This window comes from Sceloporus undulatus, chromosome 6, assembly GCF_019175285.1.
Source record: "Sceloporus undulatus isolate JIND9_A2432 ecotype Alabama chromosome 6, SceUnd_v1.1, whole genome shotgun sequence".
In the NCBI taxonomy this organism is placed as follows: domain Eukaryota; kingdom Metazoa; phylum Chordata; class Lepidosauria; order Squamata; family Phrynosomatidae; genus Sceloporus; species Sceloporus undulatus.
The window spans coordinates 99,145,311-99,173,109 of record NC_056527.1 but is presented as its reverse complement, the minus strand read 5'-3'; the positions used below and the strand labels follow the sequence as shown (position 1 = coordinate 99,173,109).

Here is a 27,799-nt window from a genome sequence, read left to right as displayed (position 1 = left end):
GATTACTACACGCCAAATGAAGAATTTAACACAAATTGCCCCATGCTAGATTTTTTTTTTGAGCCTGAATTGTTTGTTCTACAGGGGTCAATAACTTTATATCAATGACACTGACTCTTTAAAAAAAAAGTGTTCTGTCAACAGTAGTAGACTTTGAGCTGTCAACTCTGCATTAGGTCATGAACACAGTATGCTGTGTAGGCCACATTAGCCAAAGAAGCTCAAAGTGCACCTGTGAAAAACCTCTGTCTGAAATCCTGGAGAGCTGTTCCAGAGATGACAGTACCACTCCAGATGGATCAGTCCCCTCACTGTAAGACACCTTTTCCAGTTGCAAACCAAAAGAAATACTATGGATAGGAATGGGAGGGAGCAAAGAGCACAGTAGCAATTAAGAACAAGCTCACATGAGTCTATGTATTTTTGTAATTTAATTGTTTATTGATTTTTAACACGAACAATCTACTATATAAAGACATGGCCAGGTTAGTCTGTTAAATCAGTATGCAAAGGGACTTTGCAACACCTTTAAGCCTAACTGAAAAAAAAGAAGCTGGTAACATGAACTTTCCTAGACTTGAATCTAAGAAAGCTCATGTGCCACATTCTTTCAGTTAGTCTCAAAGGTGCTACAAGATCCCTTTGCACACCAATCTAATATACAATCAAAATCAAACTGATATACTGTACATTAAGAAAATACAGGCAGAAAATAAAGAAACATAGAAAAGATTAAAAAAAGAGAGAAAAGAAGACATGGGAAATTATTATACTATATAATCTCAGTTGCTAGTGTTATATATACAAAAAAATGGAAAGAAACTGAGATCCCAAAATCAAATGAATGGAAATCTAAGATGAATGAATATATGGAGAATTATAAATTAATGAGGTTACTCAGAGATGTCCTGAATGAAAAATTGAAATGGAATGGGGAAAGATGAAATATTATTTGGCTGTTTTATAAAACACTAACAGAAGAACACCCTCCTTCTTTTAAGGGAGATAAAGAAATCTGTAAGCTGAACCTTATTTTAGACACAAAACAGGTAACACAAGTTTTAACTTAAGATGTAGAACATCTTTAAGTTTTTACAGCCTATACAGAAATGGAACAAAATAAATAAAACAGAGGTACATAAGTAAAATACCAAGTACAAAATAATGGACTGTACAGAACAGATATATAAAGAAATTAGTAAAAGGAATGTTTTTATTGGTTAGAAAAAGATTATTGAAGTCAGGAGAGGAAGTAACAAGTTAGTTTATGTGTCACGATGTTTTTGTTGTTTATATATGTACTAGTTGTTTGTCTAATATATTTTAATAAAAAAAGAAGAAGAAAGAAGAAAAGAAGTAAAAAGACATATAATTAAAACACAGGAGGGCTCTGACCCTGCCAACTTAAATGTAATGAAAAGGGGAAAAAGGGGAAAAGGGGAGAAAAAGCAGATTATTCTGCTATTATTGATCGAACTAAATAGTTCTGCTAGAATCACCAATAACTATAACCACAGATTATTACATGGTTAAATTTCTTACTGCTTAAAAAGTCCATACACAGTTTCCCATTTTTTTAAAAAAAAAAATCTTCAGTTGACTTATCTTTAGGAACCCACATTAATTTGGCAATTTGGGCTAACAACCCGTTCTTCTCTCGTCGGTGCTCCAGTCCATTTCCATGGTTGTGAAAACAATAATCTTATACGCTGTTATCATATATCAAAAAAGTCACCCACATTTATTATCCAGCCCTTTATTGAAAATACCGAACAGAAACATTTCTGGTAATATCACAAAATCTACCTTTAAATTCCTTTTGAATTAACATGCAAATTTTAGACCAAAAACTTTGACGTCAGTCAGAGTATCTTGACTGGGAGCCAAGTGTGTCCTCAAATCATTGCACAAGTACTCAGAGGAGGGATGTGAATTCAATCTCATTCAGTCTTGTTCTTTTTTTTACCTTTCACACAAGAGAGCTTAGACGGAGCCTACAACAAGCAATGTACTGCTGCTGGTTCATTGGATCTGACTCCTAATCCTAACCATGGGAGACCTGTATACAGTTGTGCTGGGGCTCTTGATCCTTTTGCCTCTCCTGGGGAATATTTTCTTTCCTTACTTTTGGCTGGATTTGTCTTTCCTCTTCACCTTGATACGCATTGGATATAGGTGGCAAAAACGTATCCAAAAGAACCCACCCATTACCATGTTGGACATCTTCTTAGAGAAAGTCCAGAAACATCCAGAAAAGCCCCTGATTCTCTTTGAAGAAGAAGTCTATTCCTACAGAGACATTGACAGGTGGAGCAGCCAGGTGGCCAGAGTGCTGCAAAGCCATGTGGGGATGAAAGAAGGGGAAACGGTGGCTGTTTTCTTGAAGAATGCCCCTGTCTATGTTTGGGTCTGGATAGGTGTGGAAAAGATTGGTTGCACTATGGCATGTATCAACTATAACATCCGATCCAAGTCCTTGTTACACGCGCTCAGCTCTTGTGAGGCCAAGGTGCTACTGACAACTCCAGGTGAGAATTGCCTAGATGTGGGAAATGGTTGTACCAAGAGGAGTATGTCTGTACTATAGATCTGTTCTTACAGAGCTTGCTCCCCAGAGAAATATAAACATACAGATATTCTCAAAATACATGCATAAAGAGTTCTCACATTCTTGGCATTAGCTTGCTGAGACAGATTGGTTTTAGAGGAGGAATTTTTCTTAAACCCACTGGCATCAGTATATAGAGATAACAGTGGGGAATAGTAAGTATCACAGTACAATTTCTATTGGGGAATCAATTAGCTCATAAATTACAAAGAGTCCTATACGTACTAGTGAAGGAAACTTCTTGTCTAGGTTTCTTTTATCTCCTGCTCAGGAGGGAACCTGGCAACAATTTTTGTGTCCCAGAAACAAAAAAAAAAAACACGCTTTATCAGGTTCCTTCAATCATGCAGGTTGAAGATGGAGAACTTCTTCTTAGAAGACCAAGAAGATCGATCCTGGCCACAATCTCCCTACTAGATCATCAGGGAAAAGTCTGCCTTTACTGCCTAGGCTTCCCTCTAATAGAACCACAGTGTTCTTAGTTACTCATGCACATCTTCAAAAGGGAAAAAAGGCACATTGGTAGAAGAAAATGCTAATTTGCAGGAAATCTGGACAGAGGTGCAAAGATTCCCTTCTCTCTGGTCTGATGATACCTTCTTGAAGAGAAACTGTAGAGTGATCCAACTTTCATTTCTGTAAAAAGAAAGAAGGGAAGATAGGCCAAAAGATGTCAGGGCAGCACAAGCCAGAAATGCCCCCGTAGATGAAACACAAAGATCTTTAAAATTACGTACCTTAACCCAGTATCCCTGAAAGCAAACAAAGGAACCCATATATGGTATCTAGGATATGTCTTCTCAGATAGATCAGTCTCAGTAAACATCCAATACAGGCTACTGCAAAGCTTCAGTGTTGCCTGAAAAGTACAATATGTGTCCTTTCAGTTTATGTGAAAGGATGGAGACAAGAACTATGCAAGATAATGAGGTGAGATGAGTGAGAATATATTTTAATTCCAATACTTTGGTACGTTTCATTGCAGTGTTGCCAGATTTTCAGAATACCTGTAAGGTACAGTCAAAATTCATGGCATGTGGGGTTAACAATCAGGAAATAGCAATTAACAACTTTGTGTTCCACCTAAATACCAAATGAAAGTATTGATTTCATTTAAGATAACTATGTATTTTTTGTGAGCAAAATTAGCATACTGTCCACATTCATAAATTACATTTCTGTCTTTATGAAGAATCCACACCCCAAAATATGGGGGTGTTTTTTCGCATCCTATTCAGTCTGTATAAAAAGAAAAGCTTTCCAGTCCTCAAACAGAAGACATCTCTTATATGCCCTCTGAGGGACTGGTTTTCAACCCTCAAATAACGAACACCTGGCAACCCTACTTTGATGCCATCCTAATAATTCTGGCAACAACTTTATGAACAGTGTCCTTATTAGTCTCATTTTATAGCTGAGGCACTGAAGCTGATTTGAAGACCATTCAGTCTGGTGTGGGATATAATTTTAATACACGATACCAAAGCAAAGCAAAGCTCAGCTCTGAATGTGTACCAAGAAAACCCTATTCTTTTCAGGCAAAAAATTGAGGTACTGTAAAGCTGCTTTTACAGAAAACTGCCAGATGTATCCATTTGTCTTGGGCTTATTGCTGATGAGAAGTTTGATTTCCTGACCAAAACCAGGATTAGTGTGGTTTAATAGTAGCTTGACTACTATAACAATTGCATGTAATGTCTCCCTCAAAACCACTGTCTATGGACAGGTTCTGACTATAGAACCTACGCTGGTGGGAGTTATTCATAAACAAACCAAATCATTCTTAATTGTGGAATTTGCAATTTGACCTTCTAGGATAAGAGTAATTCCACAACCTTAAAGCTTAGGAATTAAAATTCTTTTGGAGTTATTTTCTTCATCTCTTTAAGACTTTCAAGCTGCCATTGAGGATGTCCTACCTACTCTAAACACTGAAGGGGTACGGGTTTTCTACCTGAGTGATGACTCCCCAACTGCAGGTGTGGAAGCTTTGCTGGGACGGATCAAATCCAGCTCAGCTGAACCGGTGCCTACTTCTTTCCGAGCCCACGTAACCTCCAAATCCACATCTCTGTATATTTTCACATCTGGAACCACAGGTAAGGACAAAGGATATCCAGAGGTGGTCAATGAGTGTAGCCCAAAGTTTCCAAGATGATAAGCAGAATTACTGCCAGTCAGAGCACTGGGCTGGATAACTGCATGGTTTGATTTGGTGGAATGCAGTTTCAGTGTGGTGTAGTGGATTGAGTGTTGGACTATGACTCTGGAGACCAGGGTTCAAACCCCCTCTCGGCCATGGAAACCCATTGGGTGATCCTGGGCAAGTGACATGATGTTCTCAGCCTCAGAGGACGGCAATGGCAACCCCCCCCCCCTCTGAAGAAACTTGCCAAGAAAACCCCATGATAGCCTAAGGGTTGCCATAAATCAGAAATGACTTGAAGGCACACAACAACCAAGTTTCAGATTAAATCTGAACCACTCCTCACAGCTCACACAGGCCTGTTATTTTAAACATTAATAAATTCCAGCTTCTTTCTCCATTCAAATGTATTCCTGTTTGGGGTTGATGACTGTAGGACCACCAAAAGGTAAATATTTTCAATCTAAGATCAACTATGTACCAAAACACACTGCAAAAATAATCCAGTTTGAGACAGCTTTAACTGCCCTGGCTTAGTGCTAAAGAATTCTGGGAATTGTAGTTTTATGAGACGTTTAGCCTTCCCTGTCAGGAAGCTCTGGTGCCACAATAAACTACAGTTTCCAGGATTCCCTAGCACTGAGCCAGGGCAGTTAAAGTGGTCTGAAACTGGATTATTTCTGGAGTTGGTTTTGGACCTATACATACCATATACGTGCCTGAAGGTCTTAGACAACATTCCATACATCTGAGCAAGTGAGCTGTGTATCCATGAAAGTTCATACTTAAATGTGCCTATTATTCTTAAAAGACCCCCATAATTCGTCGCTTTTTCTGCATGCAATTAAGCCTGTTTGCTTTTGACTGAGTTATCATATAAAACAGGGCATGTCATATGTCTAGCTTTGTACAGAGTATCAAATAGATGCAGGAACCAGAGTGTTGGTTGATCTGAGACACGGAAGAAAATGATCTCTCAGACCTGTTGTGACCATCCTTAATTATGCAGTGATGGAGTATGTGGACTGCCATGGCTCAATGCTATGGGATTCTGGAAATTGTGGTTTTGTGAGACATTTAGAGAGAGTTTTCAGAGAGCTCTAGTGCCACAACAAGCTACAATTCCCAGAATTCCATAGCATTGAGTCATGGCAGTTAAAGTGGTGTCAAACTGGATTATTTCCGCATTGCGGATGCAGCCATGGTCAGGGTTGAGAGCAAGTCAAGTCAAGTCATGTGACTTGAAGTGTTTGCTTCTGGTGTGAGAGAATCATTGATGATTGTCAAATGAGCCCCTTCCCTATCTCTGCTTACCCCCAGGGCTACCAAAAGCAGCTATCATCACCCACAGGAAAGCATTACAGGCAATCAACTTATTCTGGCTGTGTGGGGTCCATGCCAATGATATCATTTACATCCCTCTCCCATTGTACCATGGAGCCGGATTAACTGGGATTGCATCATGCATCGACACTGGTATGTATAGGCTATATAGAGACTGAACACATGACTACTATAAATGCATGATAGACAGACAAGGATGGATGAACGTATGAACACATCATGCATATGCAGGGGCAGAGAGGAAGAAAGATGTTGAAGACACCAGTGCTGTTCAAGCTAATGGGTCATGTGAAAAGCTGTATCTCCGTATATTAGCCTACCCATATTCTAAGATCTACAAGGTAAAGCTTTCTCTTGGTCCCACCAGCATCTCAACCATGTCTAGTGAGGACACGAGAGAGCCTTCTTGATGGTTGCCCCTAAATTATGGAACTCCCTTCCCTGGCGGGACTGATTTTGTCCCCTCCTTGCTGTCTTTCCACTGGCAAGGAAAGGCCTTTCGAATGAAAGATGTTGGTTTTTAATGTATGCAGCGGATAAAGCTTTTAATGCAGGGGTGTAGTACAGTATTTTTTATTTGTATTGCTTTAATGTTGTGTTTTTAATAATAATAATAATAATAATAATAATACCAATAATAATAATACCAATAATAATAATATTTATTTGTATTCTGCTTTTTTACAAAGGAATCAAAGCAGATTCCAACAGTACAATTAAAACATCAAATAATTAAACATTACAATTTAACCCCCCCAACCCCAACCCTCCCTCAAATCATAAAAACAGTGATCAACCCATAAAAAGAGATTAAACATCCAAATCTAAAACTGTCCAATAGGAATACACTAAAATTTTGGGCAGGTTAGCGCAAGAAATGAAGACGGATGGGGGAATGGTATCAATCAATTTTGATATTGGAACAATAGAGATATCATTAGAGAGGGGAGGCAAAATATATGCTGCCTTGGATCCCATGTTGGGAGAAAGTTGGGATATAAATTAAATGAAGAAATAAAGAAACAAGTTTTTGCCCCCTGGACCCTCTGTGGCTGCCCACCTGCACCTTAGACAACAGTAGAAGCTTAAATGAAATTTGATTTCTGAGAAATGTAAACCTTGCTTTTACGTGTTAAAATGTAACTACATGTACATGTTAACTGGGCAAATAAAAGTCAAACATTGACTGGCCTTAATAGCAAATTACCTCTTCCCTTACTGAGAAGCAGTAAGTAAATATGTAAATAAATAAAGATTGTACAAGCTCAAAATCTTTGCATAGAGAAATAACTAGGTGGTCCTAAATCATAGGTCCAAGTGAAACATCCACCCATCCAAATAGTTTTGTATTTTGAAGCAATGCCTGCTTATCTGAGAATATGCAGGTATAGTAAGTGCTGAGTACAAGAGGGCACTGTAAAGATGGAATTAATAGGCCTTATTGATTTTTCCATTTGAAACCTTATAAATAAAGCAACAAATGGGGAGATAAGTGCTTACATGTTCATGCAGAAGCTTGCAAAGTTAAAAGACAAACCTGCATTCCTGAAAAGTAGAGGTATTGGAGCTGCTGAGGGTATAAACTGGTTACTGAGTCCAGGTTCATTTCAATGGTATGCCATTTTTTCTCATTTTATTTATTCATTTCATTGAGGGCTGGTGACTTTTCTTCAGGTCTTGGTTTGGACTTTAAAGGAATCCCCAAGATGCTGTATCTGTTGTGGGGATGGGGTTCTGCACCTTCAATAATTCCTTTAAAGCCTGTAGTCAAGCCCAGAGCAGATTTATTGCTCCAATGAGATAGGAGCCACCAGCGTCTATTGATTATTTATTCAAGTTTTGATACCTAACCTTTTGGCCTGTTTGGTGTAAACCACAGAACAAATACGCCACGCCACTCACCTGGAAGCTACCAGCTGCTACTGCCAGCCACTAACTTTCTGGATATTCCATTCTGTTTCTACCACACCAACAGTCATCCAAATTTTTGTTCGCTGAGAATGCCGTCCATTTATGCCTGTCTTGTGCCCCATCTCATTCTGCTGTCCAAAGGTTTCCCATAGTTCTGAAACTATGGAAATCATTAGAACAATATGCCTCAAAACGTAAGGTCCAGAGACAGCCTTGGCTCAGTCTGCATTGCAGATTGCCATGTCTCAATGCTATGGAACTCTGGGATTTGTACTTTTGTGCAATATTTAGCCTTCTTTGACAGAGTGCTCTGGTGCTGCAACAAATGACAAATCCCATGATTCCATGGGATGAAGCCATGGAAGTTAAAGTGGTGTCAAACTGGATTATTTTTGTAGTGCAGATTCAGCTTCTGACTGCCTGTCTGTTGCAATAGGGAAAGTATTTGAATACTGTTAATAGGGCATTGCAATCTTTCTTCACTTGGCTCTTGCAATGCTCACAAAAGCTCCGTTCCTAAATACCTTTCTTTTATTTCTCTCTTTTTCATTAGGAGCTACATGTGTCCTGACACCTAAATTTTCTGTTACTAAGTACTGGGATGACTGCAGACAATACCATGTCACTGTAGTCCAGTATATAGGAGAAATTATGCGCTACGTGTGCAATGCACCAAAGGTAATTGATGTGGGAGGCCAAGTCTTTTGGAATAAAGCCTCATGAAGAATGAAAATGGATTGTTCTGCAGAATCTCTCAAGCTTGAGTCTAGGGATGCTTCTACATTGGCGAACTGGTGCAGCTTGACACCACTTTAACTGCCATGGCTTCATCCTACAGAATCTTGCAGTTTGTAGTCTTGTGAGACACTCTTTGGCAGAGAAAGCTAAATACCTTGTAAAACTATAAAGCCCAGGATTCCACAGGAGGATCTACAGCATTTAAAGTGGTATCACACTGCATTATTTCTACAGTGTAGGTGCACCCCAAAGAACAGAGACAAGAGAGTGAGAAAAGAGCAGAGTCAGTCTGATCCCATGGAAACTCTGTCTGGAATAGTGTTAGTGACTTAACACTTATGTAACCATCCAGTTAGGCTAGTAGTTTGACATTTTCCTGGCCTGTTTAAGTCACTAATGTCTCTTCACTCAAGGAAGATCTCTTTGTGGAGGTTATATAACAATGTGTTGTGTTCCTAGAGCCACAGTCCATGGTGTTCCTGGCACAGCTCTGCCTTGCCACCAACAGCTCCCAAATAATTATACCAGCATTGTGTCATACTGTACTGGCTCTCAACAAGGTTGTGGCCACAGTCCCAGTTCGAACATCATAATGAAAGTGGTTCATGTCTATACACCCCCTTCTCTCCTTCCCATTCTTCTTATGTTCATGAAGACTGGTTCCCTTCCTCCTTCATATGGACTATAGGTTTATGTGATGTTGAAAGAGAGGAAATCTATTCCCGTAGCTGCTAGCTATAAAAGGCGTCTCCTTCATCTGCAAGAACACCTCAAGAAGAGACATTGGGTACTTGGGGGCTTTGGGACGTTTATCTTGGGGATCAATTCTCCATCACTGGAAGCTAATTCAACTTCTAGAGAATTTCGAGGGGGGGGGGTAGGGGCAAGAGAGGTTGTGTGTTGCCACAAAACATGTTGGCCACCATGTTTTTGTCGTCTCACCCATTCTGCCCTTACATGCCCCAAAAGCTGACACAATCTCTGGACACTGTATGGTCAGAAATGTATTCAAGCTACAATGTTATTCTGTTTAAAAAACAAAACGAAAAAGAGGGCTTATAGACAGCATTAATTGTGGACTCTGGCCAGGTACCTTGAGGAAGCTGAACATGAAAGTCCAAGCTGCATGCAAGTCAGAAATGGGCATCATGGCATAAACTTCATTGTTAAGATGGTTTCCCTGCTTTCCATATTCCCTAAGGGCCAGCACCTCCACCCTCTCAGTCCAAGCCAGCTGATATTTCTGTCATAGGGGCTTATCACATGGCAGGAAATTAGGAGTTTAATCAGTGATTAACCTGTGAAAATCACGCAATTAACATTAAAATTAGATTTTATCACATCAAGGCAAATTGGTTAAATTTCATGCAGAAATGGGATTTTAAAATCCACAAAACAGCTGCTTTTGCGGGTTGTTTTTCAGACGTGTCAACGAGAACGCAACATTAATTTGAGCTCAAAGTCAACAAAACACACTGCTTTTTACTTTTGGGAAGTTCCCCAAAGTAAAAAGCAGTGTGTTTTGTTGACTTTGCGTTCAAATTAATGTTATGTTATTGCTCATTGATGCAAGTGTCGTCTGAAAAACTACTGGTTTTTTCGGGTTATTTCTAATTTCTGTTCGGGTTTAACCCGAACGTCATGTGAAAAACAACCCGCTTTGGGGTTTCCCCCCCACTTTAAATCAAGTTTCTGCATAGGATAAATCCTGTGTGATAAACTCCATAATCTTTATAAGCAGCCCCATGCAAGGTCCATTACAATAAATCTAATGGTGGATGTTATCATACCATAGTAAAATGTTGGGAAAGGTTAATCATAGATGCATAGAACCATAGAGAAAGAAAGAGAAAGAAAGATGCCCATCCAACCTCTGCTTAGAAACCTCCAACAAAGGAGAATCTACCACCAAATGTCTAAGAGGTCTGTTCCACTGTTGAATAGTTCATCCAGTCAGAAAGGTCTTCCTAATGTTTAGGCACAATCTCCTCTCTTCTAATATAAATTCATTGGTTTGGGTCTGATTGTCTGGAACTGCAGGGGGAAGAAGCTTGCTCCATCTTTCATGTCCCACAACCTTGCAGGTTTCAAAAGTTGGCTATCATTATCACCTCCCATCTTCCCCAGAGTAAACATAATCAAGTCCCTCAATTGTTCCTCATAGGGCTTCCTCTCCAGACCACTTCAGCTTCCCTGCCTGATTTCTTGCGGTAACTCTTAATAAAATTCTATGCAGTCTAGCAATGATTCTCTTGACTTGTTGCCTTGCAGAAAGACAATGACTGTGAACACAGTGTTCGAATAGCAGTAGGTAATGGCATGCGAGTGGAGGTCTGGAAGGAATTCCTGAACCGATTTGGAGCCATACGTTTCTATGAGATGTATGGAGCTACTGAGGGGAATGCTGGGTTCATTAACTACACAGGGAAAGTTGGAGCTGTGGGGAGGACCAACTTCTTCCACAAGGTAAGATTACTCTGGAAGGTTTCAGGATATCCATGGTGTTTTAAAGCTTTGATTAGAGAAGAAGTGGGGAATTTCACCCCTACCTTACCCTATCTCTGATGGTTGCATTGCCTCCTGGAAAGCATGATGAGTAGGCTGCTTTGGCACTTAAAGGTTAGGCTACATTTATATTCGCTTCCGGGCTCAGTATAAGGCGTTGGTAATTACCTATAAAGCCCTAAATGGCTTGGGCCCAGGATACCTAAAGGACTGCCTCTCCCCGTACATTCCGCCTCGCACCCTCAGAACGTCTGGGCAGCAATTACTGAAGGTGCCTGGGGCTAGATTATCCTCCACTACACGGAGGACATTTTCCACTGCTGCCCCAGCCCTTTGGAATACGCTGCCCACTGAGCTCCGCTCGACTACCACCCTGGCCCAATTCAGGAAGGACCTGAAAACCTTCCTGTTCCAACAGGCATTCCCCGAATAAAATCCTGTGGGCCTCCCTCCTCTTCCGTGGCCAAGAGGTTGGGCTATGGGGCTTTTTTGCCTGTTATTTTTATTGTTTGAATGGAGGGCTGATGTATTTGTATTTTAATGTATTTCTTGTATTTTAATGTTTTATGTATTAATGTTTTTAACCTTGTTGTAAGCTGCCCTGATCAGAGGAAGGAGCGGGATATAAATAAAAACTTTATTATTATTTATTATAATGCAAAAACAATGCATTTGACACTGCTTTAACTGCCATGGCTCAGTGCTATGGAATTCTGGGATTTGTAGATTTCTGAGCTATAGCCTCCTCTGTCATTAAGCTCTGGTGCCAGAACAAACTGCAAACCCCGGGATTCTAAAGCTTTGAGCCATGGTAGTTAAAGCAGTGTCAAACAGCATTATTTCTGTAGTGCAGATGCAGGCTTTAGACACACATGCAGATTTCTCTATGAGAACTGGTTCAAAGAAAAACTCATTCTAGTTCTGAGAAAAATCCAGTTTTGTACAGGGCTGATAGCCCAAGCATTACATCATTCATAACGCTGTTGCTCCACACCTCTTCACAGCAAGGCTGTATTCACAGTCAGTTGCCCTATGCCCATTAGAAAGTCATTTCATGGTTCTCCCTAGACTACAGATAGGAATCATGTGGCCCTCCAGCTGTGGAGAGGAGAGGGTTGCAGGGTTGGGAGTTGGAGTTGGAGGGTGCAAAATCTCCAGTTTTGAGGGGTTCAGTTCTGAGGAAACATACTTTAAGGGCTATGTGAAAATCTTCAGCTCAACATGAAGAGCATCATCTTATTACACTTTGCAAGACTTGGGAGTTTATCAGATGCGATTTTTTGGCAATTTTTTTCTGCTTATTTCACAATGTTAGCATCACCAACGTTGCGCAATAACGTGAAAGCACGATGTTCTTCCAGACACCATTCATTTCTATGGGAGCCCGTTGCGCAACGCTCCCGTAGTTTTAGTGTCATTCCTCCCTTTTTTTGGGCACTACGGGGAAAAAGAGAAGTCAGGCCTTTGTCTCCCGTTATCTTTGCGAATGTGTTGCGAAATGGTTTGGTGTGGTAGGCAGCAACGCAATGCAATGCAAAAGTTACTGATTGCAAAGTTCCCCATGATGCTGGGCTGCTTTTTCACCCCATTCCCTTCCAGTCGCCTTCCTTTTTCAGGACAACCCCGGGGGAGGGGGGGTTGCTCTGTCCTGCATGAACACCTAGGAGGCTGCAAATGTAAGAGGCCCCTAAGGGTCATCAATTCCAGCCCCATTCTTCTGCCCCGCATGAACTCTGAGGAGGCTAGGAATTGAAGGGGCCCCTAGGGGTCATCCATTCCAGTCCCATTATTCTGCCCTGCAAACATGTTCAAAATATTATAGGACGCAAGGTAAGGAGAAAGTATTTTATTTACATACAGTATTTACAAATGGACATTACAAAAAAGGGGAAAATAAATTACAACCGGCAGCTCTCCCCCCCGGAAGCATAAAGGTCAGGATGCCACCAAAACCTCCAAGGAGCATGCGCAAATATGTTGATGCGAAATGTTCAAGACAAAAGGAAGGCGCTGGTGTAGTAAAAAGTTCCTCTATGCTTGGTTTCGCATCACGCAAATCGCAACTTTCGTGTAATTGTAGCACTAACATAACGTTACGGGGGAATGACGGAAAAGCAAGCAATGTGGTAAGACATTGGGCGAAACAATCATTTCGCAATGTTCTTTACACTTCCTTAGTGCAATTGCAGGGTCCAAAACTTGAGTCTGATAAACTCCTTGGTTTGTACCTACAACTGGCAAAGACTCTCTATGGCATTTATGTATATATTTATTTAGTTACCTCCTTCTCTCCCAATCATTGTAGCAGTTTTCTCCTTGCTATATAAGCCTTTCAGGTCAACTACACCCCTCTTGTGACTGCAGACCATTGCAAAACATACAGTAGCAGCATATTACTATAAAGACACCAACAAATGATATACACACACAGTGCATAGAATATTTACAAATGACTGTAATCCCCTTAGAAATATGATTTATCCAAGAGACAAATGTTAAACAACAGGTGTTAACAATGCCTAAAGATGGAATAATTCACTGACCATGTACACCTATTTTGAATTTTGGCTTTGGGGGTTTATATTTCCACTTCCCATTTTTTTCTGTTTCAGAAACTGATGAAGTTTGAACTGATTCAGTATGACATTGAGAAAGATGAGCCTGTAAGGGACAAGAAAGGATGCTGTATCCCAGTGGCTATAGGTAAGCTAATAAAACATGCATTTAAATACAGAATGGGACAGGGAAATGGAACTGCCATGTTTTCTGGTGCTCTGGTGTGGCTTTCAAGCTCAAATGTGCCTGAAATTCTACCCTCTTTCCCCCCCAAAAATGAGGGTGCCTTGAAGGGTTTCAAGGGACTGCTGGAGAGTTTCAATGGCCACAAAAGTGGGGCTTAGGGGCTACATTTTTTCCATCTCTGGGACAGTTTTACAGAATGGCTTCTCAATGGTGTTGCCAGCCAACAAATTGGAGCTCACTTGCCTCTATTGAAGAAATGAAGGTGTTAAAATGCTGGATCTTCCTGATCATTCAGCTGTTGCTTTTATTGTTGTGTACTTTCAAATCTTTTCTAACTTATGACTACCCTAAGGTGTACCTCTTACAGGATTTTCTTGGCAAGATTTGTTCAGAAGGGGGTTACCATTGCCTTCCTCAGAGGCTGAGAGTGTGCAACTAATGATGCTGGCTTTGCCTCAGTCTCAGGGTTCCTCCTCTCTTTCGCGAAGCAACCTTTCTATTGACCATCACTCCATCTATACCAGTGGTTCTCAACCTGTGGGTCATGACCTCTTTGGTGTCACCTAAGACCATTGGAAAACACACATTTCCAATGGTTTTAGGAACTGAGACGAAAATAATTTTATGGTTGGGGATCACCACAACATGAGGAACTGTATTAAAGGGTTGCGGCATTAGGAAGGTTGAGAACTACTGGTCTATACAAATACTACTTCTTTGATTTCCGCAATCTTCAGCCAGCTACGTTCCCTTTAATTATAACTGTAGCATAGCACAGCCAGTGGACACAAATATGGTACTTGTTCTTGAAACGCTGGGCTGGGGGAATTGCCAGTCTCCCACATCAGATAGCTTGAGGAATTTATTTCACCCACTCTGTTCTTGCAGTGATCACATTAATAAAGAGAAAGAGCATACATACCTGTTTGGGAGCACTCCCTACCACACATTCTTCCATTAGCATGACTGGATGCTGCTGGCTCCTTGTGCTGTCTTCCACTCTTATCTTTAACCCCACCAGCATGCCTTGCATTTGTGTGTATGTGTGTGGGGGAGAGGGGTTTGTTTTATAAATGCAACTGCAGAGTTATGCGATTGTGGTTTAAAAACAAAAAAGGAAAAAAGAAAGAAAACAACAACAAAGTAGACTGTTCTGGAATAGCAAATGAGAGGGTAGAGGGGGAGAGGAGGAGATACTGACACCATGTGGCCATGCAATCGTGAAACTGCTGTGGGAGTAACTTATTATGCCTGAGGACTAGTGCTATACCAATGATATTGGGATATTGTTGATGTGTTTTTCTGTCAATGGCAAGGGGCAGGCTAATCACACTTCAAGGACAAGACAGCAATAAGAGGGAGACAATGTCATGCGATAGGTATGTCCCAAGGTGATGTTATCCAACTTGTATGATGGTTTAAAAGCCACATGTGATGAAGTTCTGAGATACACTAACCTAAAAAAACTACTGTCAGCTACAGGAGATCTTGTTTGGAATTCTTTTGCCATTGCTCAGCAAGCCTTTTCTTTGCACTTGCCTAAGTTATATGGCTATAACTCTGAAGGAAGATTTCCCTCATTTGTCATGACCCACCGAGGGACTTGTTCAGTATACCTTTAGAGATTATCACACTGGGGTAAAAAGTGGAACAATAGCAGCACTAAGATGTTATTGGGTGAAGATCATCACATGATGTTGAGATCATCCCATGGTCAGCATACCTGGAAATTGTTATTATTACGTGACTTCACATTAACAATAAACTCCTGTGAATAAGAACCAATGTTGTTTCGGGAGTGTGCAGGTGCAGAATCAAATAACACTATGCTTTCGCTAGAATGACCTGCTTAAAAATGCATACATGAAATGATGCAATAATGACCCACTTGTGGGGAATAGAAGCTGTGTGGAACTAAACATATCCCTCTCACATGTCTACAACCTGGTGTGGTATCGTAATTGTGAAACTGCGCAGAATGGAAGAGCACAAGTTTGTGATGCTCTTGTTTATTGCACAAGTGTGATAGTTGTGGAAATGACTCCAGTGTGATAATCTCCTTTATCTAAACCTCTTTCAACACCAATGCAATCAGTAGTCTATTACTATGTCAAGGTATTACATAGGTTGGTTGCGCATTGCCTGAATAAGTGTCTCCTTTTCCTATCCTGTATCTATTACCCATAAATTTCATTGAGTGACAATATTGAGGTGAGAGCGCTCCATATTTTTGCATATTGTTCAGTTGGAATATGCTGACATACCTTTTCTTATTTAGAGAGAAAGATCTTCAGAACACATATCAGAGCTATTGCTGCATTTGAAGAAATGGGGTGTAGTCCCTATAAGCTTATGCTGAAATATATTGGCTAGTCTTTGAGGGGCCACAAAACATATTTTTGTATTGAAACAGTACAAAGTCTTGGAAAGCTAATACGGGGATATCTGCAGTGTTGTTTGTAGCAGATGCAAATGTAACCAGGAGAGAGTCAAAGTGAGAGTTGACCTCAGTAACATTGGGTGAACTATAGTTGAAGCATTGGTGGTAGGTAGCCTAGTTCTTGGGTCTGTGGGAGAATAGATGTTTCCCAGTTCTTCTAGTTCCTCTTTTATTTCCAAGGCGATACTGGATTACTGGTGATCAAGATCACTGAGAATGCCCCATTTGAAGGCTATGCAGGAGACCTGCAAAAGACAGAGAAGAAAATTCTTCGTGATGTCCTGAAGAAAGGGGACTGCTACTTCAACAGTGGTGACCTTCTGATGCAAGACCATGAAGGCTTTATATATTTCCAGGATCGGGTAGGAGATACTTTCCGGTGAGTCTCATAGCACACTCTATAGGTTCCTCTGCTTTACTCTTTCACAAAGTGGTACTAGTGCATTTTTGTGTACTGTTGGCATCATCTTAGCCATGATGCTATCTGTATATCAGTGACCCATGGCTCAAGCAGGGGAATGCCTCACCCCCCACCTAGCAGGCTGAAGAATCCTATCCTGATCAAACCATCTATAGCACAGAGCAATACTGTGTATGTTCACATGGAAATGAATCCCACTGTATTAATTTAGATTGACTTCCATATAAGTCAATGTCATATGCACAAATGTTGAGGAAAAGAAAAAGGCAGACGGGCAGAAAGTCAGGCTGGCAGGCTATGAATCAGAAAAACTTTGAGTCGAATCCCTCATGGACCTGAACACAGCATCAGAAGTTAACACTGTCAGCCCCAGATGAAGAGAATACTAAAAGAGTAAGTGTTAGATTAAGCCTGGAGGTTTTAGGTTTTGGTTTATGATCATCCATGAATGACACTGGGTGACCAGTCACTCTCAGTCATGCTGACCTTAGTCACAAGGCTGTGAAGGAGAACAAGATGAGGAGCCATGTGTGTGGTACTGACATCACTGGAGGAAAGGAAGAATATGACTGAGATCATTAGCTGGGTAGCTAGAGAGATTATTAACAAAGCTATAGACATTCACCTTTACCCAGTCCACTAATGTTAAAAACTCCTCCCTCATTGCAGCTGGAAAGGGGAAAACGTGGCAACTACAGAGGTTGAAACAACCCTGGCAGGAGTTGGCTTTATTCAAGAAATTAATGTATATGGGGTTCCAGTTTCAGGTAGGTCTGAAATGTCAAAACAAAACAAAACACCACTTTAATATTATTGTGTGGAATATCCACAGATGTGGCATTATGGTCTGTTCCTCAGAAACTTGTTAAAGTAAGAGCTAGTTGGGATTTCTATCCATTTTTTGGTCTCACTGGTCATTTGGATTCTGTGAAATGATTGTGGAAGGTTCATGGATGTATAATTGCAGATTAGGTGGGGTTAGAATAAATGGATCCATAGTGCCTTTCTTGCAAGTGTCTTGAAATTTCATAACATGCTTTATGCTGACTTGCTGAACTTCATGTTAGAGCTGACCTATACTTAAAGTCACATAAGTGGAACTGAATTTTGATGCCTGTGGGTTGATGGTTCAGATGAATTCCACTCTCAAGTTGTGTGGGGTGGGTGTATGCATGTGTTGCCTTGTCCTTTTCCATGCTCAACAGTCCTACCCCCTTTAATTCATGTATTGAATCAGTGTGTTAATAGATACTGTATGCATGGTGGAGGAACTATATTCATGTTCATTACTTCATGTGCGGAAGCTCTTCACATGCCTGCTAAGCAGGCCAATGAAAGAGACCATGAAACACCAGATGTTACAGGAGATAGGATTGGACCATAAGACTTTATCACCACACACTTTTTCAGCATTTGGGGGCAACTGAACCTGTACTTACTTCTTCTAATATAAAGATTTTGGAGTGAGTTATGTTTGCAGAGGGAAAGGAGTAAAGAAAAGGAGCACTTAACTCACTCATTTATTCACATATCACTTTCCACCTGTGCTCCAATGCTGACTGCCCACCTTCTGAATATTTTGCATCTCCAAGTTGGCTGTAGAATCTTTAAAGGGGGAGAGAAAGGGAACTGGTAAATTGCTTGGCACAAAAGAAACAACAGAATTAATGCAGTTTGATACCACTTTGACTGCCATGGCTCAATGCTATAGAATTTTGGGATTTGGAGTTTTGTGAGATAGGTGGGTTCTAGACCGCCAAAAAGTATGTGCTAGGCATGTACTACGGTTAGGAAGGGGCGTCCTTTCCGGACACCCCTAACCCTATTATGCGCCAAGCACGTACAAAATGGCGGCGCCCATTCTACATGGGTACTGCCATTTTGACATAGCGGACGCTTAGTGTCCGCACGTCTCATCGCAGAAATGATGCTGCAAGTGCACCGTTGGCGCCTTGCGGCGTCATTTCCTTTTTGCTGTGCCAGGGAATCGCACGGTTTGTTCATTGCGGTTTCCTGGCGCAGCAACCACGGGTGCCAGTAGAGCGCCCTTTTTGGGTGCTCTGTAAAGCACCATACTTAGCCTTCTCTGTTACAGAGCTCTGGTGCCCCTCCAAACTACAAATTCAAGAATTGCATAGGGTGGCACTATGACAGTTAAAGTGTTATGAAACTGCATTGATTGTGCAGTGTGGCAGCAGCTTGGGTGAAGGTTATGGCCTTACTTTCCCCTGTTATTTCACCATTGCAAATCTCCCTTACTTGAAGTTGCTTTGCCTAGAACCGGAGTAGGCAACTTCCCTCAGAGGAGCATTTACTACCCCCTCAACCACACCCAGTCCCAACTACCTTCTGCCACAGGAGTGCTGGCTGTGTGTTGTCCACTACTACTCTAATAGCAGTAGATTGTGTGTGTTGTTTATAATATGTAGATCATTCCCTTAATCACCCTGTTCTTGCTTGTTCCAGGGCATGAAGGAAAGATTGGAATGGGTGCCATGCGGCTGAAGGAAGGATTTCCCTTTGATGGAAAAAAGCTATATGTCCATGCCAAAGACTATTTGCCAAATTATGCCATACCTCGCTTCATTCGCATCCGGGTGCGAAACCTCTTTGTTGCCTTATTCTGTACTATCCTTCCGCCTCTGCAATGGAGCAATTTGTAGGGAAATTTCTGCAGAAATCTGATTATTCTTCAGTTGCCCAAGAAAACTGAGGATACTTGCTGACACAAATGGGAAATGCATCAGGGAAAGATGTAGCAATAGGATTAGAGGACCAGGAACTGCAGAACTCTAAGAAGGTGGTATGGTTGGAGAGACCTAGCAACTGTCTTAATACCAAACCTCAAGTCAGGTGCCTGGAAACAGTTCAATATAGCACTTTGAGCATATGTTGCTTCTCCTAGCTAGAAGGGCAGTGTCCACCAGGATCCCCAAATCTCAGGGCCTGGCCATGAGTCTCAAAGCCTGTTCCTTCTTCTCCAGGTTGCAGGATGAAGGAAAGAATCTCAGGGTGAGAGCACTGTCTTGATTTTCCCCCCGTTTGCTTCCAGCTGTACTGTTCCAGTCTAGTACAGATTTTCCAGAAATGTTTTTCCCTTTCCTGTTTCATCTCATTTGTTAGATTTTGTGATTTGTTTACCTTTTTTATTTGAATGACATGCTCCCAACTAATATGGGTAATGCTTAAAGACATCATCCAGCTCTGCTCCGTGGAACATCAGCAAAGGTTGTGCCTATGTCTCCCATTTTGGCCGTGAAATCCCAGGACCTGGGATGCCTTCGACTTGGCAACCCAAGTTGTTTCTGAGACATCAGCTGGGATGAGGCAACCTCTTTTCATCTCTAAAAAAATAAATTTTCCTTGGTCCTAATCCAATATGACTGATGAAATACCATCCCTCTCTACTACTAGAAAAAAAAGCATCAATTGTTTTAGAGGATCTCTTTCTTCTAAAGATCATCTCTTTCTTTTTTCAGCTCTAATGCCTTTAAGCATTGATTACAAAGCAAAAGATAAAATATTTTATCCCCCTGTGCCACCTCCCCAACAAAAATGTGAGGCAACACAATATGCAAAACCCCAGTTACAGTTGGCCCTCCATATTTATGGATTTTTAAATCCATGAATTCGATTCAACCATCCACGACTTCAAAATATTCCAAGAAATATGTAAAAATTTCAATAAGTAAACCTTGATTTTGCCGTTTTATATAAGGGGTGCCATTTTACTATATCATTAATTCATGGGGAGAGGCAGTTAAGAAATAAACTTTGCTGTTGGTGTATATAATGGGACGAGCATCCACGGCTTTTGGTTTCCATGGAGGGTCCCTGGAACCAAACCACAGTGGATACCAAGTGCCCACTGTATCATATTCTTGGTATCAGGAAGCAACTCACAGGATCCAGAAGGGAAGAATGAGGATTTCAGGTAGAATAAGTAAAGCAGAGGCGAACCAGCTTCAAAATGTAGGCACCATCCCCTGCAGTGTAACTGCTGCTTACATTGTGGTCTCCGCAATTGCATCTGCTATTGAAGGCTGCTGCTGAAATTTAGTGGTAGCTCCCAAAGCTTGTGCCAAGTTGCTGTCAAAATTAGATAGCAGCAACCTTCTAGAAGGCAGGAGTATGGCAAAGCATTCACTAACCCAGGTTTATATCCCTCTTACTGCTCCATCTGTCCTCCTTGGCATGCTGTAGCTCTGATGTGGTCACATTGACTCAGGCTCATTTCATGTATTTCTTGCAGGAGGCTCTGGAGATCACAGGAACTTTCAAACAGCACAAAGGACAGTTGGTGAAGGAAGGTTTTGACCCAGCCATCATCAGTGACCCTCTGTACTTCCTAGATGACTCAGAGAAATGTTACGTACCCATGACGCAGGAGATCTTCAACTCCATCGTGGAGAAGAAACTGAAGCTGTGAAAAGGACTCCCAGGCACATCATGCAACGGTTTCCTTGGTGTTCTGAATGGCCCAGGGAAGCGAGAAAGAGCTATAGTCCTAAACCTTTTTTTAATCTGCCAGGATGGGACATTTCTTTATGTGCCTGTCCCGGACATCACTTTGGTACTGAGGAATAGTTTTGGTCACATCAGGGATATATTAGCTGACTTCTTCTGTGTCTGTGTGAGGTGTTTGATTTGGTATAAAATGTATGTGAGGCAGTAAAAAGGAAAATGTTCAGAAGGAGAGTGTGGGGTGGGTGAGAAGTCATTAATACCTATTTGCCCAATTTCAATGCCACCACCTCTTTCCATGTGCTGGGTAGAGATGTGTATCCTCACTTCTTTTTCTTTTCTTTTTCATTTTTACATGTAAGAGTGGCCAGTTTCAAAGGTTTACCCCCACTGAGCAAGATTAAGAACATTTTGCATATTTTGCAATGATTTTTTTGTACAGTATTTCAGAATTTTTCAAAAGAAAATTTCAAGAAGGAAGGGTTATTTTATGTACCAACTACACATTCATCACAAAACAAAGCAGCACTTGAATCCTATGATATTTCTTCTTCAGCATTTAGTGAGGCCACTATAGAGCAACTAAAGGCAACTCCTAGGGTAACTACACGAGAGATTAAATAAAATTATAATGTAAAGCAAAATAGAAATATTTACAAGCAATTAAGGACACATTTAGACTGATCGAAAAGTCCCAGATTATTCCCATTAATTTTGATTTTATGTTTCTGTTTGTGCCTTCAATTCACTTGTTGACTTATGGCAACCTCCTTTCATTTCACAGGGTTTTCTTAGGCAGGTAATACTCAGAAATGGTTTTGCTAGTTCCTTCCTCTGAAATATAGTCTACAACAACTGGTGGTCTCCCATCCAAGTATTAAACAGAACTGACTTTGCTTAGTTTCTAAGATCAAACAGGATCTGGTGCTTTTAAAGTATTTTATTCTGAGTTAAAATAAACCAACCTAAAAAGGTGCTATAAAAAGTCTCTGATTATTGTAGGAATGGACTGAAAATGTATGGCTCTCCAAAATACTTTATGTATGCCTTTTTTTAAATCAGAAGTAGCGCCACACATAGTTTGGCCTGAAAAGTTCTTTATTTCTAGGGGCAATGTATTTCCAGTGCAGGGTTATGTCAGTAGTGTTTTAAGAATCAGCTTTTAAAAAATGCACGACAAGATACTTGAAGAATATTGTGAAGATATTAGCCTAAATTCAATTGTTAGAACCTGAGTAGACCTATTCAGCTGGAATTTAGAAAGTCCACACTTCTATAAGTTCACTTTTTATCTAGTAGAAACTAGGCATTAGGCTTAGGTCCTTCACATGTTATTGGACTGCACCTCAAAGCAGCCTGGGCTAGCATAGTCAAAAGTGAAGTATGTTGGAAGTGGCAGTTCAGCAACATCTGGGGCACCCTATAATTCCTAATCTGTAATTAAGGCATTTGGGATTCTTTGAGGAAAAACAAATAGCATGGCCAATGGTCAAATGTTAAAGGCACTGTAGTCTAACAACAGGTTTACTATTGCATTTTAGCATATGCTGTAAGGGTAGTGGTGGGAATTCAATATGACTTGATCAATGATTCTATGTGATGCACTTAGTCCAATGTATATTGCCTATAGCTACTCAGCATAAATAGCAAAAGGTGGATGAAATAGCTAGTTTTCTGTTGTTTACTTCTGAAGTCCTGAATCTGAGTTCTCTCGCATGCAACTAGAGCAAGTCACAAAATAAAAGGAATGAACTTGGCCCCCAAAGCAACAGCAATCAAGTAAATATAGACACATTTAATAACAAACTGAGCAATACAGAATGCATTAGAATAAACTCAGACTGACAGACATACAATTGTAATAATATATCGTAGGCAAAACAATGCAAAAATTCAAAATCAAAACTAAACATGTTTTCAACCAATGTATCTTCTTCAGCAGGAAAGTGTGATCTTCTAAATAATGATGTTGTCCATATACAAGGCACAATATATGTCATATTTATGCTTACCTTTTGCTAGTTTAGTGTTTAGACCCCTACTGATGGTCTCCAGCAGTAAAACACACAAAATTGGGCTAATAAGCTGGCGCTAGAAGAAGGATGGCATTTTTTGGGTTGAGTATACGTTTCAGAGCTTCCTTCATCTCTTTGTTTCTCAGGGAATAAATGATTGGGTTCAGCATTGGAGTCACAACATTGTACAGCACAGATGCCAAGATGTCTATCAGTACTGAATGGCTGGCTCTAGCCCGGTTGTAATTGAACATGCAAGTGCTGTAAAACAAGCTAACCACTATGAGGTGTGAGGAACAGGTAGAGAATGCTTTGTGGCGGCCCTGGGTGGTGCGAATCCTCAGGATTGCTATCACAATGTGGGTGTAGGAAGCTACGATGCATAGAAAAGGACTGACACCAAGCAGAAAGGTGACCACGAACAATGTGATCTGGTTCAAGAATGTGTCCTGGCAGGACAGCTTGAGAAGCTGAGGAACATCACAGAATAAATGATCAAGGCTGTGAGAAGCACAGAAGGGCAGTTGCGCAGTCATGGCAGTGTGCATCACAGCATTGAGGAGCCCACAGGTCCATGAGGCTGCCACCAACCCAGTGCACAGTTTCCTATTCATGAAGACAGCATACGTAAGTGGGTGGCAGATGGCAAGATAGCGGTCATATGCCATTACAGCCAAGAGGAGACACTCAACACCCAGAAAAGCCACAAGGAAGTAAAGTTGGGCCAGGCAGTCCTGGATAGATATTGTCTTTATCTCAGCCACTAGATTCTTCAGCATGTGGGGCAGCGTGACTGATATATAGCAGATGTCCAGGAATGAGAGATGTCGGATGAAGTAGTACATGGGTGTGTGGAGGCCAGAATCCAGCCATCCAGTGGTCAGGATAAACCCATTACCAAGCAAAGCAGTGAGATATATTGCCAGAAACAGAAGAAAAAACACCAGATGAGGCTCAGGGAAAGCAGAGAAGCCCAGGAAGACAAATTCAGGGATCATAGTTTGATTTTTGATCTGCTCCATGTTTTATGTCTAGAAATGAGAAGAGGCCTAAGGAAGGGAAAACAGAGGGATAATACACAAAAGTGAAAATCAAACTTTTTAAAGTCCTTCCAGTCATTTGCCCCACCTGTTCTTTTCGCTATAAACCACCATGTACAGTAATGGCACTAAACAAACCAACAATTGTAATACGACATCCCTGCAGATGTGTAAAGCTACTAAGACAAATCCCTGAATTAGGGCAGTCAAATAAAAAGGCAAGCTTGATGTATCCCCAGTAGTTGTGTGGAAAAGAAAATTTCAGGCAGCCGGTAAAGCATGCATGACAAGTTAAAAGTGTTAATATGCTGTCCTCTGTGCAAATATTACAGATATATGAATGCTGTCCCTCCCTCCATTCCTAACTTACTTAGGAGACTGTGGGTTCTCCTGCTCCGGAGGTTCTTTATTTAAAGAGACTGGGTGGCCATTTTTAAGAGTGCTGTACTTGCCTCTTGAATTGCCAATCCTCTATTGAACAGGACACCAGACTGGATAGTTTCAAGACCAATTCCAAATGCATGATTCCATTTCCATGCACAAAACTGTAAACACTGCTGCTAGAACATACAATTCTGCGGTTGTATGTATAATGGTAGGACCATAGACTGCTAGTCTAGTTTAGGCCGAGGCAATAAAATGAAGTGGCAAGATAAGAGAGAGAGGAAGAAATAGATAAAAGCAAATATGGGAGGATAGCTAGATGGGTAGGAAACCAAGAAGGTACTGTACTCTACATATAAAATTTATTTACCAACAGACCTCAAAATGATGAAGTGTCCTTTCATATTTTCTTCAGCAGAAGTCCAGGCATACTAAAGGGAAAAAAACCCTCATGCATACACTACTTCAGTTTTTATTCTGTATCTAAACTACAAACACCAATACCTTTAAAAAATATTCCTGTTTCTGTTGTACATCCAAGAGGATGATATATAATTCTATTGTGTGCTACTGTGATTGATTCACATGGGGAAATCATTACTCTTTGAGATTTTCCAACCCAATATAAACATGATTTATTTTCTCTTGAGAGTTCTAGTTCTTTGATTGGACTCAGAAGACTTCTAGGTCAGTCCAACCCATCCTTTTCTTCAAGGGAATGAAGTACGTTGATCAGTTTGGTTAATTAGACAGAATTATCTCTTCCAAATGTTTTGTTTGAGTAGTGTTTTCATTTTAAGAAACAGTCCAGTCCAGTCTTTTGATTTAGTGAGTTTCTATATATAGAGAAAGGCAGGATATAAATAAATAAAATAATTATAAATAAAAGTAATTTATTCCAAATTTAAATCTTAGGGTATGTCTACATAAAAATACTCCTCATTCCACATGTGTAAAATGTGATCCTATCAAATTCAATTCATAAGAATTCAGTCTTTTGTTTTGGAGGGGGGGTTGCAAAACAAACAAATACACAAACAAGCTTCATTTATATACCGCTTCATACCGCCTAAGCAGTGCCTAAGCGGTTTACAACTGTAAGCTAATTTGCCCTCAACAATCTGGGTACTCATTTTAGCGACCTTGGAAGGACACAAGCCTGAGTCAAATTTGAGCCTTTTGCTGGTCTTGAACTCGCAACCTTATGGTTTTTGAGTGAGTGGCTGCAGTACAGGCATTTAACCACTGTGCCACCAGGGCTCCTCATATGTTGCAGAAAATGGATTTGCAGCTTCTGAGTATCCATGAGGGAGTGCATTGTTGGATGTGTGACCATCTGATTTGTGTGCCTTTGCATGGAAGTTCATTTCAGCAGAGGGTGAGCAAGTAGGCCTTATTGCTAATAGATCTAGTGAAAGGGCTGAAGGCTGCACTGGAGAAAGCATATGAGGGACTTTTAATGACACTAATAAATAAATATTGTTTTCAGGAAACTTTGCAAGATGCAAGAACCAAAGGGATTCAGACAGTAAGTGATTGGAAAAAAGTATAATGCAAGCCTGTTGGGAGGGCAGAGGGAGGGATAGTTCAGTTCATTTATCTAAAAACCAATGGAGGCTTTATATGTTTTACTGTTGAGGGAAAGGGCAAGCAGTACATATTTAAATATATAAATTTATTTCAAGGCACAATTGTAGCTTGCAATAAGAGCCATGCAGCACCCTAAAGCTTCTTCACTAGCCAGAGACAACATGTAACAACGTCAGTGGGAATAGGTGGCAATGGAAGTGGAAATGTGTATGTCTGCTTCTTTTGATTGATAGCCCCCCAAAATAATGTGCAGAACCAGTTATGTGTGGACACAAATAATTTTCAGACACTTCCTGCCTGCCTGCCATTTTAATTCACAGTGGTGCTGCATGTGGCTGACAGAATACGCTTAGCTGTGAATAGGCACAAATGAGGTTGGGAGAAGTGACGACAACTAAGCATCAATGCTAAGATGCAAAAATCCATCTTGCATAATGTAGATGAGCCCTTAGAGGGACACAGAAGGAGAAGAAAAAGCCAAGCATTATAATATAAAACTAATAGCAGAGACACATCAATCCTTCATTCGCTCAGGGACGTGTTCGTGATCGGAAACAAAGGAGGCAAGGAGAGTCACGCCACCATGCAATGCCAGAAGCATAAAACAGAGAAATGACATCAGAGGGCGATTTTTGCAACCTCCTCCCTGTACAGAGGGATGTGAGCATGCAACACCATCCAAGAGAGCGTGCACAGCATTCCACCACCATTGCCTCCAAAATTACATCTGAAGTACAAATTGATGATCAGCTGGACCTCTATTATGCAACATTATTATATAACATTACTATACTATTTTATAACATTAATGTTATCTTTATCTCCCTTGATGATGTATATTGTACAATCCAGCTATTTGTTATGGTCTTTTAATGTTTTTAATTGTTTTGTATGATAATTTGGTTTTAGATAATGTATGGTATGGGTGGTTGGTTTGCACTTTGCTGGGGATATATGTTGTTTTTTGCTATTTCTTGTTATACTTTTTCATGTTGGAAACCGCTGTGATCTGCACAGGAACAGCGGTATATAAATAAATTTTTTATTATTTATTATTAATACTACATACTTTGAGTAAAATCCAGAGGTTATACAAACTCCACCTTCGGGCCAACTCTGTCAGGAAACCTTTAGCTTCATGTTATGTCACAAGCTTCATGGTATGTCACAAACAAAAGTGGATCCTCCAAGAAATCTGTTACTTTTAAGACAACTTTGTAGCATAGATAAACAAGTGAAAATAATATGGGTGTTTGGTTAGCTAGGATTGTGGATACTAGCATAAAAGAGCAGCAAAGGTTTGCTGCTATTATATTTTTATTGCCAAGTTACAACAATCAGTCTTTGGTCAGTGGTGTGACTTGTGGAGAATGATTAAAGGCTACAAAGGGAAGGAAATTGTTGAAAAGTCACAAAAGGTCCAGGCCCTGGCTTTTGAAACTGTTTGCTGG

At 40.6% G+C, this 27,799-nt stretch overlaps 2 protein-coding genes across 3 annotated transcripts; one reads left to right on the top strand and one right to left on the bottom strand.

Annotated features, from left to right (window-relative positions):
- Positions 1 to 235: 235 nt before the first annotated feature.
- LOC121934325 (very long-chain acyl-CoA synthetase-like) lies at positions 236 to 21,548 on the top strand. Of its 2 annotated transcripts, XM_042474711.1 has the most exons (11): positions 236 to 313; positions 1,979 to 2,528; positions 4,498 to 4,707; positions 6,075 to 6,230; positions 8,563 to 8,687; positions 11,019 to 11,213; positions 13,865 to 13,955; positions 16,615 to 16,813; positions 17,525 to 17,622; positions 19,322 to 19,452; positions 21,108 to 21,548. In XM_042474711.1, exons 2-11 carry the CDS (start codon positions 2,051 to 2,053, stop codon positions 21,282 to 21,284), a joined length of 1,860 nt encoding a protein of 619 aa, XP_042330645.1. In that variant the 5' UTR covers positions 236 to 313; positions 1,979 to 2,050; the 3' UTR covers positions 21,285 to 21,548. The 2 variants fall into 2 exon arrangements, with proteins under 2 accessions (XP_042330645.1, XP_042330644.1); XM_042474710.1 differs by lacking the exon at positions 236 to 313 and having other exon boundaries at positions 1,907 to 2,528.
- Positions 21,549 to 23,396: 1,848 nt separating this feature from the next.
- Positions 23,397 to 24,376, bottom strand: LOC121933661 (olfactory receptor 5V1-like). Its single transcript, XM_042473645.1, has one exon. The coding sequence runs from the start codon at positions 24,354 to 24,356 to the stop codon at positions 23,397 to 23,399; it is 960 nt and encodes a 319-aa protein (XP_042329579.1). The 5' UTR covers positions 24,357 to 24,376.
- Positions 24,377 to 27,799: the final 3,423 nt, after the last annotated feature.